At 37.1% G+C, this 20,030-nt stretch overlaps 2 protein-coding genes across 9 annotated transcripts in view; one reads left to right on the forward strand and one right to left on the reverse strand.

The window, feature by feature from the left end:
• Nucleotides 1-1,489, reverse strand: LOC134807584 (uncharacterized). Of its 2 annotated transcripts, none has more exons than XM_063786926.1 (2): nt 1,030-1,489; nt 1-592 (listed from the first exon to the last, which is right to left on the reverse strand). In XM_063786926.1, exons 1-2 carry the CDS (start codon nt 1,487-1,489, stop codon nt 522-524), a joined length of 531 nt encoding a protein of 176 aa, XP_063642996.1. In that variant the 3' UTR covers nt 1-521. The 2 variants fall into 2 exon arrangements, with proteins under 2 accessions (XP_063642996.1, XP_063642995.1); XM_063786925.1 differs by having other exon boundaries at nt 996-1,489.
• Nucleotides 1,025-20,030, forward strand: part of CNOT2 (CCR4-NOT transcription complex subunit 2) — a 111,651-nt gene continuing 92,645 nt past the window's right edge. For 3 of the 7 annotated variants that reach the window (XM_063784777.1, XM_016922587.3, XM_063784779.1), the window contains exon 1: nt 1,025-1,164. The gene's annotated coding sequence lies outside the window, so the exon portion shown is untranslated. Of the gene's footprint in view, nt 1,165-1,738; nt 1,868-20,030 lie in introns of those variants that run through there. The other 4 variants (XM_054662919.2, XM_016922588.3, XM_063784778.1 and 1 more) reach the window with 3 other exon arrangements.

The raw sequence follows: 20,030 nt of genomic DNA on the forward strand, positions 1-20,030 counted from the left end.
TGGAAATAGAAATTTTATTTACTTCAAATTAACTGTACTTCAATTACTCAAATAGAAAAGAATAATTTTCACATTATGAAGCTACACAATTCCAAAATACACATGCTGAGGCTCTTTTTAAGTCCGAATTGTCTAGTAATTACAAAAAAGTGAAGAGTTTACAGATATACAAGGAAATAAAGGCGAATTATTGCAAAGAAAACAAGTTTAATTTCACTTTGAACGACAACGATTTTTCTGGAAAGCAGATACTTCACTCCTTTAAGTTTCCACCCAAGCCACAATAATTTCAAACGGTCTTGCGGATGACCCAGCTGGTCACTCTTGTTTATGTGGGGACTGGAGGTAATGAGAGCCAAAAAAAGTGCTATAAACCTAATTTGGCTAGAGCAAGTTCACACGACACGACCGTGCTTTAAAAACTTGCTCTCCATTATGTACTTCCTTCCATCAGGTTGGGGGGAAAAAAATGGTGGGGATGGTGAGTAAATACACCAGTGGTTTCATCAGAGGGGAACTCACTACTCAGGAGGTGACGGTGACGTGGTGCCGGTCCCTGAAGTACGCGCACAAGCTCCGGAGGTTGCGGGAGCTGAGGGAGGAAACAGGGACACGGTCAGATTCGCTCCAGGTGGCGGGAGTGAGGAGGGGAGGAGTGACGAGGCGGACGTGCGGGGGCGGGGGTGTCCAACACAAACACAAACACGAACACGCTCAGCGTCCCCGGGGAGGGCGGACTGAAGCCACCTCACCATTCATCGCCCCTGGACCCCGCAGTCCCCCCTCGGACTCAGGGCCAGAGCCTTCTGCGAAGTAACCTAGCCCCAGGGAAACGGTAGCGGCCGCAGAAGCCCCGCTCTCTGTAACGGCCGCGGAGGAGCAGCAAGCCTCCCTGTGAGTCGGTGGGAGACAAGACGGAGCGGCGGTAAGGGCGGTAGGGAAGTGAAGCGCCTCTCTCCACCTTGTTACAAGCGCGCTGAAAGCGGCCTACCCACCCCATCGCTGCCGTTTTGCAGTCGTCGCTCCCACCTTCCGCTGCCGCCTGGAGGGAAGCCGGAGCGACGGGGGTCACGGCGGCGGTCAGAGGGTAAAGGTCTTGCTCCCAGCAGCCTCCGCGGTGGATACGTCGCCATCTTGGATCCGCGGGACAAGAAAATTCATGCGGTGAGTTTTTGGTAAATTTTCGGAAGTCTGGCAGCGGGGCGCGCGGCGGGGGCGGCAGATTCGGGGCCCCCGCAAGGCGGGGGAATGCCCCGGGGCCGGTCCGGTCGCGCCCAGGGTCCGCCGGTAGCGTCCCGGCCCACCGCTCCCCGTTGCTTTTGTCTCGGCTCCAATCGAGAGAGGGAGAGCGGAGCGGGCGGGGAGGGGGGTGGCGGCGGTGGAGGGAGGGAGGGGGTGTGTATGGGGGTGGTGGTGGACCGGACGTAAAGCGTCGCTGTACTCGGGCCGCTGCAGCAGCAGCAGCTCCAGATCCTAGGCCCGGTCCCATCCGCGAGTGGTGGGGCTTCCCCAGACTCCACTCCCCTAGGCTCCCGCCAGCGCGGAGGAGCCGCTGCCGCCGCGCTGCTTCCTGGGGGAGAAGAGAAGACGGCAGCGGCCGTGGCCGACGAGCTCGAGCCCGCTTTAGACGGCTCTGCCGCCTTCCTGGCAGCTGTTGCTGTCTGTGGCTTCTTACCTTCTCTCAATACACGTATATCATCTGCCAGTTATGTGTATTTCTGTTAGTGTGTTTGCAAGTGTCAGATGGGAGACACTGGACTGGCTAACGGGTGTCAGGAGCCTGCAGGCCCTGGGATACCGAAGGCTGTGCATGGTGGAGGGAGAAGGAATGCAACTGCGATGCCGCCTCTGCCACCGCACCAGGAAGGTGAAGCTTCCGTAGTGTCGTAGACTGAGTCCGGATGGTCCTGGGGCGGCGGAGGAACCACAGGCGCTTCTGTCTGTGAAGTTGCAAGCCCTGGGTTTCTACTTCCGCAGGGGCCTCTCCACCTTTTGCTGTCGTAGGTCTCGCTTAAAAGTTTAACAGAAGAAAAGAGTAGGGTTAAAAGAGGCCTTTGTAGTTCTTCATTGAAGCACTGTTGTCTGTCCGGGTGAAAGCCGATAACTCTTGGTAACTGTGGTCCTTAGCAAAAGAGAATTGGAGTTTTCTTTTATACAAAGTATTTCCAAGGTTTTAGACCTTATATTTATTCCAGGCCTGTAGGTACGTTATTACTACCACAAAAGTCTTACATAAGGGTACCACCCTCTCAGAGGGAACCTAAACATCAACTTCCTTCGAATCCTTGGAGACGTCTTCACTTTTCAACATCCGGAAGACTGAGTGCAACATATTTTGTTTCATTTTCATAAAAGTCTTGGTCAGAGAATCCCACTCGTTTTAAAATCGTTTGGGCAATTCCTCATAATTAAGTACACTGCTTTGAACCCTTAGTTCTTGGCGAAATGGTAAAAAGTACTCAGTTAAAGTCAGTTCACGAGGGAGGCCAACTTGAATTTAAGGTTCAAAGTTGGACATATTTAGTGTCATGCTTAATATTAGGAATTTTTAGAGCTCGGAATCATAAGTGTGACTGTTGATTTCCCTTTTGAAGCAATATAAATGGAAAGAATAAAGTATGGGGTGAGGGATGAGATAGAAATTTTAAAGTATCCATTTACATGCAAGGTTGATGTTGAGTTTGGGAATGCTTGGCATAATTGACAACAGTTCTTTCCAAACGTCAATGAATAAATCTCACAATTTTGTAAGGTAACTATTGCAGATTGAAAGGGTTAAGAATCATAGTTGGCTGAAATGGTTAAGTGTCTATATTCAGATCCCAGTTCATTGGAATGTTTTATAATGGACCAAGATAATTAGTAAGCTCTGTATGTTGAATTTGTTTAGTTTGTAGTTCTATTATAATGTTAAATCTAAAGAAAAAGAAATACAAAATACACTTAAAGACAAAACATGTTCCACTCTACTCACTTATTTCTTGACTTTGTAAGATCCTTACTGTAAAAAAGGTACTTTTCTCTCATATTTTCTGAGAGCTTGAATTGTAATAATTTTTGTGAATACTTTGTATTTTAGAGAGGAAGTGAGAAACTGCTGAAGTTTTTTTTGCATCTTGATTAGTGCTTTATCAATACAAATAAGTTAATGTAAACATTTGTTGGCAGGAATCTTTTTCTAAGTATACAATGTAGAGATATCTGTAACCTAATCTGATCTCAGGGAATGAGAATTGCCTGTTTAACCAAGCAACAAATACAGCCTATACAATTTTTCAATTTCTATAATACTTTAATTTACATGGTGGAAAAATGAGGGCAAAATGCTTGTGTATGAGTGATTTATATCCCCAAGTACCTGCTCTTGAAGATAAAACTCAGATTGTGGCTTATCTTCTGATGCTGGGCAAAAAACAAAAACAAAAGAATTCAGAATGATACAACTTCCCATATACCTCCCTACAAGAACTAATTACCTTTGTTTTTGCTTTATAACTTTGGATGTTGCACTTTTTGATTTTTCAGAGATGCTTTACAGTTATTATAACCTGAAAATTATTTGTTCAAAAGTAAATAAAATTTTCAGGTGTACGAATAGATTTTATTAGAACTGATTCTAACCCAGTTCTCATTTGTATTCCTTTAGTAGATACTGGTATTAAAAGTACCTGTATTTTGAAAGACCATTACAGAATTTTTTACAACCTGTATAAGTTATAGTTTTATCTTTTCTAGTGACAGACTTACTTCATAAGATTTTCTGATAATATGAATAAAATGTATGCTTCACATGTATATATGAAATAATGAGTAAGCATTAATAGACCAATGAAAAGAACTTAGCTTACAATTTATTTTCTTGCTCTTTAAAAGCAGTGGTAAATAATAGCTTTTTTTTGTTGTTAAAATTTGTAACTGTAGAAAGTTCATTCTGTTGGGATCACATATTTGAAGGCAAACTAACAATGCCATGTGCTTGCTTGAATAGGCATTTGAGGACAAGTTATTTTCCTGAGATTTCAGGAAAATATACCACCAAACATTTATGATGTTATTTGTTACCTGGATCTGTAGTGGATTTTGTAACACAAAGAGGCAGAATATCCAGGGTACCAGGTAGGGCAGTTTAGGGGCAGAGTTAATATGAGGTTTACTGTAATGTTTGAGTGGAATTACATACAGTGTTAATCAAGAGATCTAGTGCTATGGTAGAACTTATTCTGCTTGATGATACAGGTGACTGTTCCTCCTTACTAAGAGCAGTTTCTACCTGTGATACTTAAAGGGATTGAATTTCACTGTGACTTACATCAGATATTTTGAAAAGAGCTGTGCTAAAGTTGATGTCATTGTAGAAAGTTTGCCTTGAAGTGGAATGAAAGTTAGGTTTTTATTTCTTTGGTTTTTCTGTTTGACATCCTTTGATTTCTATTTTAGAATTCAACTCTTATGACTAATCATGCTGATGTGGTTTGTTCATTTATTTTCTTTGTCTATACTATTAGAAATGTCCTGGAAATAGAATTCGTACTGTGTTTTCTGAGAGCTTGTTCTCTGAAATACAGATGCAAATCTGTTGGTATCTGTTGGTATATCCCTTGGGGTTGTGCTGCATTATAAAGTAATAAAACAGTTTACAATGTTTGCTTTTTGTCAAGAGCTTATGACATATAATATGGAAATACAAAAAAGTGAATTATTTAGAAAAAAATGGGAAATTTTTCCTTTTCTGGGCACTTCAGGGTTTTGTATATGCTTAGACTCAGGATCTAAGTCCACTTAGATATATAGTTAGATATTTTGGACTATTTGCCACTTAACCCTGAACATTTTCTTTTCCTTATTCTTTTTTTTTTTTCTTTGAGACGAAGTTTTGATCGTCGCCGAGGCTGGAGTGCAATGGCATGATCTTGGCTCACTACCACCTCCGCCTCCCGGGTTCAAGCGGTTCTCCTGCCTCAGCCTCCTGAGTAGCTGGGATTACAGGCATGCACCCAGCTAATTTTGTCTTTTTAGTAGAGACAGGGTTTCACCATGTTGGTCAGGCATGTCTCAAACTCCTGACCTCAGACGATCCGCCTGCCTCAGCCTCCCAAAGTGCTGGGATTACAGGCGTGAGCCACCACGCCCGTCCTATTCTTTTTATTCATGTGTATGTTATTGCATGTATGTGTGTGGGGGGCAGGTGGTAGTGCATATTTTATGTATCTTTCACTTCTCTGTTGTTTGATGAACTTCTTCCATACTCCTCTTTGGTATCACTTTCTTCATAAATCTTTCCTGACTCCCCAAATCCTTTGCTGTATTGCTTTTTACTCTTCAAACTTCTATTATAGAATGTCACACTGTATTGTAATTTACTGTCCATCTGGACTGGGAGCACCTGAGAGGTATGGCCTTGACTTGTTTATGTTTATGTTTTGAATGCCTCTATAGTGCATAATACTTAATAGGTTCTCAATACGTATCTATTAAACTGAACTGTTGCTAGATTGTCATTTGACAGTGCTGTTTCACAATCCACAGATCTGAAGCAACAGATTGGAAAAGTGGTGGGGAGAATAGCTTCCTGTATTCCTTCACTTCCTTGAATCCTTTCTTACAGTTTTGCTTCTTAATTACATATGGAAAAATAGATAACTAGCTTCTTAGAGAAGTGTGTGTAAAGTTAGTATGGAATTAGGGAAGGATGTTAGTAATAGAGTGATTAATACCCTGTTTTGCTTCTGGCAGGATGTTTAGATCTGTATTTCTTGCATTTCTCGCTGTATTTTGTATGGTTATGGCTATTATGTGAAGGAGATATTTTGTATTTGTCTTTACAAGGTATCATGTTTACCAGTACTTACCCATGAGCTCATATTAGATTTGGGGCTTCTGAAGATAGATTCTGTTTTTCTCACCTTTTTCCTCCTAATGCCTGGCCCATTGGTTAGTAGAAAGCAGGATTTCTCTAGTTTGAATAAAATTGCCCTTATGGAAATAAGGTGAGATGTGTCTTACTGGAGGTCCAAAATTTAAAAAGCTCTGAAAGTTGATCATTTCTTTTGTTTTGTTTTGAATAAGCAAGGTGAGAAAATATCAACTGGAATTATACCTGTGAATTTGATTATTATTATCTTTCTTAATCTGATTTTCCTACATTTTCATATGGAAATGTTCACGTGTTTGACTGCAGGTGTTGCCATTGGCAGATGTTACATCATATATGATACATACAACATTTTACCTTTCTCAAATCTGAAACTGTGTTTTGAGAAACATCTGGCCTTTATAGGTTTGTTTAAGAGATTGTGAGCCAATTTTCTGCCCAATTTAGAGATGTAGAAATCAAAACAGGATAGATGACTCTCAGAATTGCATTTTAGTAGATATGCTAATATTGATAATGATTTTAGGAATATTATGTCTTAATTGCCTGTATATGTTCCAGAGACCTTTTAGTGACTAAGAGCTGCCAAAGATACAGAGTGTATATTTTTAAAAAGGGAGTATGATCCAGTACTCAGGACACCAGTCCTTTCTCTGCCTTTTCTGAATGGAAATGTCTTTCCTTATATGTGAGTAGATGAAAATGCACATTTAGTAAGTTTTTACTAAAACTTAGTAAAAACTAATGATAAAATGAGTGAGGGAAAATTATGTGTCCTGGCAATTTAGGTAACAGTGAGTAGACTTGCTTGTTTTTCAAACATATTGATATACTATTTTTCCATTTGTGTATTCAGATGTTGAAACAGCTCCAGTTTGTATTAGCATCTGGACAAAATGTAATGACTGATTATGTAATACAATGTGTTTGAGAGAGGAACATTTGGTTTTGTGTCATATCTGGCAAGAATGTGCTTTTGTATTACTTTCTACATTGTAAATTATAATGCCTATCCTGCATACAAATTTTGTATTTAGTTTTCTGCTTGTAAGAATCTTTCATAGGTCAGTAAAATAAAATATTAAGTTTACTATGCCATTCCAAGCACCTGACTACTTTTGGCTTTGCTACTTAATATTTTAAAAATGTTTTACAGCTTGCAGAGAGGACTTTTATATGCATTATCTTAATTTTATATATATTATTTAAAATAAGTTTAAAACTTAGCATTTATGTTTATAAACAAGCTATTTTGGTCAGTAAGAAAATTAGAAGTTGGGAATTATGAAGGCCGTTTTCATCTTCAGACTGGACTCAGAGTCTAATTTCTTTCTCATTTATTTTAGCGCTACTTTATAGAGAAAATCGTGATTTATTAAATCAAATAGATGTTAATGGAAGATTTGTTTTTGTTTGCATCTGATCATCTTGCAGATCCTGGATATTTAATCAAATTGATGCAGAAGTTTGAAAGACAAGCAGCAGTAGGAAATTTTTGTTTCAAGCTTGACTTTTCTGGCAATATCCAACAGCTGCTCATATTTTTAAAAATTAGAAACATTCACTGAGAAACGTTAAAAACTTAAAAGCGAATACTGTGTTATAATGAGAATAGGTAATAACATATCATTGATGCTACACTTTACATATTATTGCACCATTATTCTGAGGTAATCATATGCCGAACAGATTACTGCACAAAGTAATGCTTTAGGGGTGTAGTTTTTATGGGAATGAACATGTCTGGCCTGAAATTAGAAAAAAAATTGGAGCCATAATCTTTCTAATCTATGCTTGCTTATGAGAAATTCTAGGTATATTTATAAGTATGTCAGGCCAAACTATTTGCTACAGCAAACCGGTTAACCTGACATCTGAGATAGTCTTTAAAGTGTTTAAGTTTGGTGTACAATGCACTTGTGTGTGTATATGACTCATCCTAAAATGGATGTATGTGTGTAAAAAAATTGTAATCCAATGCTTAAATGAATTTGTGAAGCACAAATAAGTGAAACACTAAGGTGTTTCAGAGCATAGTTTGAAAATCCCTGTGCTCGATCGCCAAAGTCACTTCCAACAGTAAAATTCTGTGTATTTTAAAAGTTCTTTTTCTATTCCCTGCACATGCAAAATTCATATAATTTAGCTGCTTTTTAGTAGTATTTGGATAGAAATTGTTTATTAAATTAAATTTAAAGTTGAGGCTCTGCTGGTTATATGTTAGCACTCTAGATGTTTTCAAGTAAATCCTTTAGTAATTTGAGTGTTTAGTCTCTGCTTGACATTGTTATTGGATATATGATGGTGATCCAGACAAGTCTCCACCTTCATTAATGTAACATTCTGGAGGAGGAGACAGACAGTAAACAAATAAATAAACATAATTTCAGGTAATGGTAACTTAGGAAAAAATAAAGGGGGATAAAGGTACAGCAATTGATTAGAAATGGAAAAAAGATTAAGTAGGGTGATGAGAGAAGACTTCTGTGGAGGTATCAGTTGAGCAGAAAGGAGTAAGCCATGCAGAAATGTGGTTGAATGGTTTTCCAGGCAGAAGTAATAGAAGGCCCTGAGATAGGGTCAAGTTTTGTATGTTTGAAGATAAGAAATTTCATAAACAATTACTTAGTGCTTTCTGCATAAATGGGGGTAAGCTCTAAAGGGGAGAAGAGGTGATTAAAGCATAATGATCTGTGTCTTTCACTTCAGAAAATATTGTGGTGGACCCAGTAATCTGTAATAGGTTTTACAAAGAGCAATAGGAAGGAGGGATTATTTTCTATTAAGGTGCCTTGAAATTGTTTTCTACATCAGATGAATTGCAGGGGTTGAGGGGTGGTCTGTCTGGAGTACTGGAAAATGACATAGGAAAGCAAACTGAAAACTTTCCTTAATTCATGTGTTTATGTAGAATAATAAAACCTATACTTTTCTTAGAAATTAGTAATAAGTTTCATATTTAATTAGATTTTCTTGTACAGTCCAATAAATGTTACTTTGTGCTGTGCACTATTATAGTTGCACTGCCTAATTCCTCAAGTTAAATTTTTGTCATACTGTAGAAACATCCTAGAGTAGAGTAACTTTGTTTCAGGGAGTTAATGAGTTGGCTTCAAGGAGGTGATAAGTGAGCTCTGGGTTCTGAAGGGTGATTTGTAGTTAACTAGGTGGGGGAGGGTAGGGAATCAGCATTGTAAATGCACAAATCCTAGGAAAATGTTCTAGATTTGGAGAATGGTGAGGTAATCCTCCATAGCCCTTGATGGAATTCTGGGACCTCATAGGAGAAGTTAGTTGAAGGAATGAAGTAGCCACAGTATGAGGTCTTATCTTTTATGTGATGAGGGAACCATTAACCATTAGGAGGGGAAAAAAAAGCCAGTGAGATTGATAAGCAGATTCGTGTTTCAGGGGAAAGTTTAGATTCCACAGTCGATTTACAATTAAAATTATAAGCTTAATGGTGTATGTTTATGACATTTTTGAAAGATTATTTTCTCTCCATTAAACAAATTGAGTACTTTGTATTCATATAAGCAGGATTTTTATTTGTTAAGAACTGTATGACTTTGAAACTCTGTAGTCTCTATCTTTTAGAGAACTTGTTATATATGTAAATGAATGCCAACTGTTCAAGATTTTTCCGTTACTGGGGTGGAATTTTTGTATACGTTTTGGGGCAGGCAAAGTTTGAGTATTATCATCTGATGTAATGTGTTAGGCATGAGATTTAACATTCTTGGATAAATTGGAATAATACCAAGAAAATCTAAATCAGTGATAAAATCCCTACATAGGTGCTGATATTTATGTTATGTTACTAGAAGTGCTTATTTTACAATGCTATGATATGTGTTTGTGTGTTTCTCAAAATATATAACACTTGGATATATTAGGTTGCTAGCATTATTTGTTAATTGACATGCAGAAACAAATCCTAAATTAATGTTTTTAAAGAAAAAGAATTGCTTCTCTGAGAATGTAGTTTCAGCAAGTTATTTTTATTTTTATTTATTTCTTTCTTTTTTTGAGACAGGTCTCGCTTTGTCACCCAGGCTGGAATGCAGTATCATGATCACGGTGCACTGCAGCCTTGACCTCCTGGGCTTAATCAATCCTCTCACCTAAGCCTCCTGAATAGCTGGGACTACAGGCGCATGCCACCATGCCCGGCAAATTTTTGTATCTTTTGTAGAGACAGGGTTCCTCCATGTTGCCCAGGGTGGTCTTGAACTCCTGTGCTCAAGCCATCTGCCTGCCTCATCTTCCCAAAGTGCTGGGATTACTGGCCTAAATTATTGCTTTTATTGTATGCATTATATACTATTTTATCATAACAAAAGTTAATGGTTCAACTATGGCATTTAGAGCTGCCCACGTAGCCTGATTGTCTATTTAGTTCACTTTTGACTGAGTAAAATGGAGCTGATCTATCTGCTATTAAAGAGAGTTATATTCTGAAATTTTACATGATGTTCATAATGCCTGGAACTAACCAGCCTGAAATGGAATCACCGTTGTACTGTTTTCAATTGGCTAGGTGACTTATTCTCCGTATACTTCAGTTTTCTCATTTGAAAAATGTAGATAAAAATAAATAAATAAAAACAAAGAAAAATGTAGATAAATAACAATACTTACCCAGTAGAACTGATGTAAGGATTAAAGGTTTTTGTGGGTTTTTTGTTCGTGTTCGTTTTGGAGTGGGACTTGTTAGGTTAAAGAGGAGCTTCTGGGGTATACAAGAATTAGCCACAATTTATTTCATAGAGTGCACTATACTCTTTTTTGTATCAGATTCGTAAATGTAAACAAGAATGCAGTCTTGCTCTTAGAGTCTAAACATGTTTTTCCTACCAGGAATTTTGTTTAGATGACCTTCTGTGAAGTAAGATGTGTAATATTTTGAGTAACATAAATAAATCGTCACATTGCTCTGTCTGTAGTACTTGGCAAAGCACAGGGCACATAATAGGCATTTAATAATTCCTGTGTTAAGTGGGATAAATCTAATGGGTTAGGATTCAGACAGACTGGTGTCTACCTTTTTCAACCTGAATAGTGCAGAGTTAGTTACCTGCAGTAGTTTTTTCTTCTGTGCCTGTTTTCTTCCTTAAAATTAATAAAATATTTTCTTCCCTTAAGTGTATTTAGTGGGTTTAAATATGACCCTGTAAAACTCCTGACAAGTAGGTATTTACTGTTGTTGGTTCCCATGCCATTTCCTTTATTTAGAGCAAAAATTGCAAAAATCCTGGAAGTTCAGAAGAAACACTTAGCACCTATTATTTATTTTTTTGAAAGTTGAGAAATGTACCATTGAGTACATGCTCATCTTTAATGAAGAGATAATATATTATTTTGGAAAGACTTCACACTTCGATTCAGATGATGGGTTCCAGTGTGGGCTCTATAAACTTACTAGCTGTGTGCCTGGACAAATCAATTAGTATTGAAGAGCCTCAGCTGTTTGATAATTTATACCTCCCAGTGTTGCTGATGGCAACTCAGATAATGAAAGAAAAAGTATTTAACTGTAGAGCATGTCAAAGTATCATGATAATTATTCCTGATTATTAGTTACTGTAGTGAAACTAGTGTAGTAGTTTCCCCTTAATTCAAGGGGAAATATGTTCTGAGACCCCAGTGGATGCCTGAAACTACAGATAGCACTGAACCTTATATGTACTGTTCCCCCCTATACATACATACCTATGATAAAGTTTAACTTGCACATTAGGTACAATAAGAGATGAGCAACAATAGCTAATAATAAAATAGGCCAGGCGCAGTGGCTCACGCCTGTAGTCCCAACACTTTGGGAGACCAAGGCGGGCAGATCACGAGGTCAGGAGATTGAGACCATCCTGGCTAGCACGATGAAACCCCGCCTCTACTAAAAAATACAAAAATTAGCCGGGAGTGGTGGCACGCGCCTGTAGTCCTAGCTACTCAGGAGGCGGAGGCAGGAGAATCGCTTGAACCCGGGAGGTGGAGTTTGCAGTGAGCCGAGATCACGCCACTGCACTCCAGCCTGGGGGACAGAGGGAGACTCTGTCTCAAAAAAAGAAAAAAGAACAATTATATAATATAAAAAAGTTAAATGAATGTGATCTCTCTCTCAAAACACCTCTTGTACTGTACTTATACTTCTTGTGATCTGTCAGTCTGATAATCAAGATAGTTACTAATGTGAATAAGGGGTGGGTAGCATATGTAGCAAGGATATCATGTCCCAGGTGGGATGGAGCGGGATGTCAGAAAATTTCATCACACTCCTCAGAATGGTGCCCAATTTAAAACGTATGAATTATTTATTTCTGGAATTTTCCATGTAATATTTTTGTACTGCGGTTCACCATGAATAACTGAAACTGAAGAAGAAGAAGAAACCGCGGATAAGGGGAGAACTACTGTAGTTTCTTAAGTTGTATGATTGAATGATTCATTCATTTTTACCTTGTGATGCTGCTGCATTTGGGTGCTTTGCCCTTTATGCATTTTTATTTAAATAGATATCTGGTTTATTAGGCCAGGCGCAGTAGCTCATGCCTGTAATCCCAGCACTTTGGGAGGCCGAGGCGGGTGGATTGTAAGTTTTAGGAGTTCAAGATCAGCCTGGCCAACATGGAAAACCCTGTCTCTACTAAAAATACAAAAAATTAGCCAGGCATGGTGGCACATGTCTCTAATCCGAGATGCTTGGGAGGCTGTGGCAGGAGAATCGCTTGAACCTGGGAGGCGGAGGTTGCAGTGAGTTGACATCATGCCAGTGTACACCAGCCTGGGTGACAGAGCAAGACTGCATCTCAAAAAAAAAAAAAAAAGAAGAAGAAGAAGAAAAAAAGTAAACTGGCTTACTGGACTTTGGGAGAGGGGAGTTTGGAGAGATTGTGGGAGTGGTAAAAAAAGATTCTGCTATGTTCATCGGAGCAGGCCAGTTAATTGAGTATTTTTGCATGCTGAGGTCCTGATGCTTTCTCTATGTATCTATAGCAGGAAATTTACTTCATCTTAACTCCTGCTTCATTAGGGTAAAATATCATGATAATCTTTGGGGTATTCCCATTTTTGTAACTGTATTTGTGTCCTTTCTCTTTATCATTGTTAGCCAAGTGTATTTTTTGTGAACATCGTGTCTGTTTTTTTGAAATTCATTTTTAATTTATAGTTAGAGCATTGAGAATGTCAGTGCAGTAGTTTGAAACTCTTGTGTATTCTTGTGCATATGTGTATGAATAACTTACGCTGCTCTTTGTCCCCTAAATCTGTAAGATCTCTTGGGTACTGAGCCTTTTGAAGCATTAAAAGTAAATACCATATAAGGCAAGCAGAATAGTACTAAATAGCTGCAGTAGCAAAGCAAGGAAAGTGAATCACAGAGTAATGAATTTGGAAAATGACTGTCGTGCATTGTAGGAAAAGGCATTGCTTTTACTATCATCCTTGTAAAATCTAGTTGCTGACATTAAGTATTTGTTATATGTGCTGATTATTTAATCGTGTACTGTAATAAAGGCACTTACAAGCAAAATACTTTTTCTTCTAAAAACATATACTGAAACTCTAGAAATTGGAATACAGCTACCCTAAATCCTCAGTTAGTTTGCTCTTCAATTCTTTCATATTAACTAAGGCAAATAATTTAAAATTGAGCAAATAACTCATATCTAAAACTTATTTATAAAACATATTTGTAATATAAAACGTGAACTTCTAGAAGATCTACAGATTCTGGTCAAGATATGCCCCTTTATAATTTCAATAGTTTAAATAATGATTGTCAGGCACAGCAAAATACTCAGGCATCAGATACTCAGTTAACTCTGTTATGTTTGCTATTCTTAGAAGATTATTACCACACTTTAGAAAAGTTTTCAATATCCAAGGCTCTTTGCTTATTTCACTGGAATTAACTAAAAGTAATTAGGGAATTCATTCCTCAGAATAATTTATATCCTAAGCTTTATGATGAAGAAGGCTTTTATTTCTAATTGTATATTCCAGCCTTGGACCAAAAATGTACATGCTAAAATATCAAGACAAGGCAAAGATATATTTTTGCTTTTCTGTCACTTAATACTATTTAAAAATAGTTTCAGATTTATCAATTGGCCCAGAAAAAGAGTATTTAATTCCTTTGATTTTGAACATCTGATTCAAATTAATGATTTGAGAAGTTTTTAATATACTTTGGGAACTTCAACTTGGAATTCTGAGGTAAATTTTTTTAAAGGGAAGATTCTTTTGTAATAGAAAGTTTCTCTATAACTTACCTATTTTGTAATTTTGGATTCTTGTATATTGATATGTATTATTACAGCATACCAAGGAAGTAATACTGTTATTTACTGGTTTTTAAATTTTTATATGGAGTGAATTAAATGTGAGGTTCTGCTGAAGGAGACCTGTGGGTAAAAAAAAAAAAAAAAAAAAAAAGTGGTAATAGCATATACTTATTACAGAAAAAGTAGAAAGATTGGTGAGAGAAGAAAATAAAAATCACTTCCAAGCCTATAACCTAGAGAACCGTTGTTAACTGAGGCAAACATTGCCATTTCCTCTGTATGCATGTGTTTGTAAGCTCTACAGTCTCTCATTTTTCTCTCTGATTATTAAGGTAATATGGGGGATGTGAAAATGCAGGAGAGTTGTAATAAAGAGGGGAGAAAAAGCCACTCAGAGACATCCATGAAAGTTTGCATTTTTGTAATGAAGAAATTGGAGTAGACATGGTAATTTGTAACCTGTATTGAAAAAACAAAACTGACACCATAAGCATTTTCCAGTGTCATATATTTATCCAAAACAGGATTCTTAATGGCCAGAGCATAACTGATTTAATGATTGTGTATGATTGAACATTTTATTTTTTTTTTTACTTTTATAAATAGCACTGTGATGAACATTCTTGTACCTGAATTGTTTGTACATTTATTTCTTTAGAAGAAATTTCTATAAGTACAATCATTTCAAAGTATATGAATTTTGGAGGTAAGCAGGTCCAGTGCTTAGCCAATTGCTGTGTCCTTAGTCAGATTACTTTTCAAGCCTTAGTATTCTCTCTGTAAGAACAGGTATAATATACTTAACTCAGAGGTTAGAAGGAGTAAATGACAACATATGTATAGCATTTAGCACATCCGATAGTATACAGGATACTCTCAGTGAGTCTTTCCCCAACTACCCCCTTTTTTTTTTGAGACGGAGTCTCGCTCTTTCGCCCAGGCTGGAGGGCAGTGGCACGATCTCAGCTCACTGCAAGCTCCGCCTTCCAGGTTCACGCCATTCTCCTGCCTCAGCCTCCCAAGTTGCTGGGACTACAGGCGCCTGCCACTGTGCCCGGCTATTTTTTTGTATTTTTTTTTTTAAGTAGAGACGGGGTTTCACCGTGTTAGCCAGGATGCTCTCGATCTCCTGACCTCGTGAGCCACCTGCCTCGGCCTCCCAAAGTGCTGGGATTACAGGTGTGAGCCACCGCGCCCGGCCCCAACTACCCTTTTCTGAAGTAGACTCTTCTCCCCTACCATCTATTGTAATTAGCTATTACGCTAAAAAAATTTTGTCTTTCATTCCACCACTAGATCATGAGTAGGGACAAGTTCAGTCTAGTTCATTAATGTATATTTGAAAACGCGTACAGGCCTAACAAATGTAAATATGTTGGATGTATGAAAAGTTATCTTCCAAAGCTTTTAATATTCAGTTGCTTTTTTTCTTACAGCAAAGCTGTGCCAGTTTACATTCTCTGCAGCTCTGTGTAAATTGTGTCCTTTTTAATTTACTGTCACTGATACTGAGTATGTTGTGTTAACAAAAAGTTCTAAATTTCAAAGTTATAAACTGATAATTTTAAAAACTTGTATTTTTTGGCTTTTTCTCTGAAGAAGCAATATTTTATATTCACTTCTATTTTCACGTTTTCTGTTTATGTTTTTCATTCTTACTAATAAGAATAAAGACAAAATAAGAGTAATATGTTATAGTCCTGTCCGTGGTCCCCTCCCAAGCATTATTCCATACTTCCTTCGAAGAAAAAGTAAATAGCATCACACAATTATGAGACAGGGTTAATATACAGAAGTACCATATCAAAACTGATCTCCAAGGGGTTTAAACTGGATAAACTTACGGTGAAAAAGTTTAAAAGAATTTTTGCCTAATTTAATTTACTGTATTAACACTGAAAATGTAGGTTAAGATGTTATGTTAAAATCAGATTGTATTTTCAGTATTAAGCTTATGTTTTCTGGAGGGCTTCAAAATCACTTTCATATCTGTGGATGTGTTTGAAAATAGTATTTTGCTTGTGGGAAGTAGGCAAAGACAAGTATTATTTAGGTATTGTATTAGATATTTTATGTTACTCATTTATTCATTAATTTAACAAATATTTATTTAACTCCTACCGTGTGCCCCAAGTGCTATTGCAAAAGAATATAGCAGTGTACAAAATAAAATCTATATAGATACATATAATCTGACAGATGGTGGTAATGATAAGGAGGAAAAGAAACTAAGGGAAAGTATGGAGTGTGTATGAGGTGCAGATTTAAATAGGCTGGTCAGGGAAGTCCTTTCCCACTGATTTCCCCTCAAGGCGTGAGCCTGTGGTGAGGGAGCAATCCTGTGCTTGTTCAGGAGAAAGGGCTTTCAGGAAGGGACAACAACAAAGAACAAAAAACCTGAGAGAGACGGATTCTTGATGTCTTATGATTAAAAAATTGCAAAGCAGTATGTGTGGCTAGAGTGTAGTGGGAAAGGAAGAGAATGGTAGATGGGTACAGAAAAGGGCAAATGAGGAAAGACTTTGCTAGGCTACCATAAAGACATTTTTACTTACAGTAAAATATACCTTGTATATACTCTTCACAGTTGTTACACGAGGTTAGCTGAATTTTTCCCATTTTACAGTTGAGTAAATAAGGTAGGTTCTAGCATATAACTGGTAATTAACTTCTTCAAGGTCACATAAGCTAGCCAGTAAGATCCAGAGTCAGGTCTTTGACTTCAAAACCTCCTGAATTTTTGTTTGTACTGTTCTTGTTCAAGCATACTTATAGAGCCTTTCACTTTTACAGTGAAATTCAGACCGGGCTTAGTTTTTAGTGTTGATCTAGGGTGAGTTTTCATGCAGGGCTTATTTTTTTTTAATATCCATAGGAACTAATACCATTCTTATTTTTAAATCAACTTTGTCAAGGAAGTTTACATATAATACAAGGTACCCGTTTAAGTGTCCTTTTTTAAATGAGTTTTCACAAATTTATACACCCGTTTAACCATCACCATCATTCAGATACAGAATATTCCCATCAACCCTCAAGTTCACTGATTCCATGGAGACCCCAATCATGGCCCTGGCAACCACAGATCTGCTTTCTGTCAGTATATTTGAGATTTTTTTCTAGAGATTCGAACAAACGGGTTTGTAGGTACTGCATTGTTTTGTGCCTTCTTTTGCTCAACATAATTTCATGACTTATTTATGTTGCATGTATCAGTTGTTCACTTCTGTTGGATATTGTTTTGTTGGCTAGTACTCTTCTAACTGGTGCCTGAAACATTTGTTGAATGAATGCATATAATAAATATCCTCTTCCCCCAGTTTTGCTGCTTTCCTTTATCATGAGACTGCTAAAACCTCTTCTAGATTTTGTATGTTGCTAGACTTAAATTTGTGTATAGAGTATTTGAAGAGATAATAGTGAAAAATGTGCATGATTTGGAGCTCAGTATTTGTTAAAAAGACTGTTTTCTCTATTTATTTATCTTAGTACCCTTCTCTAAAATGAGCTGACTGTGTATGTGAAGCTTTATTTCTGGACTCTCAATTCCGTTTCATTGATTGGTATGCCTATCCTTATGCCAGTATCCCTTGATTACGATCTGCAATTTTGAAAACAGGAATTTTTGAGAATCCTCCAACTCTGTTCTTTTTCGAGGTTGTTTTATTAGTATCTGCTCCATGAATTTCCATATGAATTTTAGAACTAGCTTGCTAATTTCTCCAAAGAAACCAGGTGGAATTTTGATAGAATTGTGTTGAAACTGAACATGGGATGTCTATTTATATAGTTATTTAATTTCTTTTTTTAATCAATTGAGTACCAAAATAGACTTTAATTTCTTTTAAGAATGTTTTGTAGTTTTTGTGGTATGTTTTGTATTACTTTTGTTAAACTTACACCTAAGTGTTTTATTCTCTTGGATGCTTCAGAAATGGAGTTATTTTCTTAATTTCATTTTTGGATTGTTCATTGTTATTGTATAGAAATGCAATTAATTTTGGCATATTGATTTTGTACCCTGCAACCTTGTTGCACTTGTTTACTTAATTATTATAAAACATTACTATTAATAAAATCTTAAGTATTAAACTGCTATGTAAACTGTTGTATATTTTCAAGTCTCCTGTTGACTTATCTTGTATCTAGTTGTTGTATTCATTATTGACATGGAGTATTAAAAATCTCCCAACCACCGTTGTTGAATTGGCTATTTTCTCTCTTCAGTTGTCAGTTTTTGCTTCATTCATTTCAGTGCTCTTTTGTTAGGTTTATGTGTTTATAATAATCTTTTTAGTGGCTTCTTTAGGATTTTCTTATCTATGATATCATGTAATCTGCAATTAGAGGTAGTTTCACTTCTTCTTTTCCAATCCAGATGCATTCTATTTTATTTTTTTGCCTAATTGTTCTGGCTAGAATCTTCAGTACAGTATGAAATAGAAATGGCAATTCTGTTTAGTGGACAACCTTGTATTATCTCTGATCTTATAAGGAAAGCATTCAGACTTTCACCTTTGAGTATATACCTGTGTTTTTTTTTTTTTTTCCATGGATACCTTTTATCAGTTTGAGGATGTTCCTTTCTATTTCTAGTATGTTGAGTGCTTTTATTATGAAGGGCTGTTAGATTTTTTCAGATGCTTTTTTTGGTGCATCTTTTGAGATGATCATGTGGTTGTTCTAATATGTTGTATTACATTATTTTGTTTTTATGATGTTGAACAGTTCTTGAATTTTTGGGATAAATCCAACTGGTCATGTTGTATAATCCCTATTTTGCTGTATTTGTTTTCTGGTATTTTGTTGTGGATCTTTGTGCTTATTTTCTTTCTTTCTTTTTTCTTTTTTTTTTTTTGAGACGGAGTCTTGTTCTGTTGCCCAGGCTGGAGTGCAGTGGCATGATCTCGGCTCACTGCAACCTCCACCTCCTAGGTTCACGCCATTCTCCTGCCTCGGCCTCCCGAGTAGCTGGGACTACAGGCGCCTGCCACCATGCCCAGCTAATTTTTTTGTATTTTTTAGTAGAAACGGGGTTTCACCATGTTAGCCAGGATGGTCTCAATCTCCTGACCTCGTTGTCCTCCTGCCTCAGCCTCCCAAAGTGCTGGGATTACAGGCGTGAGCTACCACGCCTGGCCAGTTTTTGTGCCTATTTTCATAAGATATATCAGTCTGTAGTTTTCATTTCTTGAGATTTCTTTGATGTTGTTAACTGGATAATAATGGTCTTGTAAAATGAATTAGGAAATGTTCCAGGTTCCAAAACTCTTCTCTGTTTTAGAAGAGTTTGTGAAGAATTGGTATCAGTTTTTCTTATAATTGGTACAATTCACCAGTGAAGCTGTCTGGGCCTGAGAATTTTTTTTTTTTTTTTTAATGGGAAGTTTTAAAATTACTAATGCAATCTCTTCACTTGTTACAGATTTATTCAGATTGTCTGTTTCATCCTAAGTCAATTTTGATAGTCTGTGACTTTGTAAGAATTTGTCCCTTCCCTTTAGTTATTTAATTTGTTAGTATTCAGTTCACATTATTTCTTTACGATCCTTGTTATGCCTACCCTACAAAGTTGTAGTAATGTACTGTTTCTTTCCTGTTTTTAGTACTTTGAGTTTTCTTTTTTTTTTCTTTTCTTGGTCAGTTTAGCTCAAAGTTTGTCAATCTCTTTATCTTTTTAGATAATAAACTTTAAAAAGTATTTCTCATTTTTTTATTCTCTAGTTCACTTATATCGGCTCTCATCTTTATTATATCCATTGTTTGCTTTTGGTTTAGTTTGCTCATCTTTTTCTAGGTTTTGTTTTGTTTTGTTTTGTTTGAGACGGAGTCTCGCTCTGTCGCCCAGGCTGGAGTGCAATGGCACAATC

The sequence above is a fragment of the Pan troglodytes genome, chromosome 10 (genome assembly GCF_028858775.2).
Source record: "Pan troglodytes isolate AG18354 chromosome 10, NHGRI_mPanTro3-v2.0_pri, whole genome shotgun sequence".
Classification (NCBI taxonomy): domain Eukaryota; kingdom Metazoa; phylum Chordata; class Mammalia; order Primates; family Hominidae; genus Pan; species Pan troglodytes.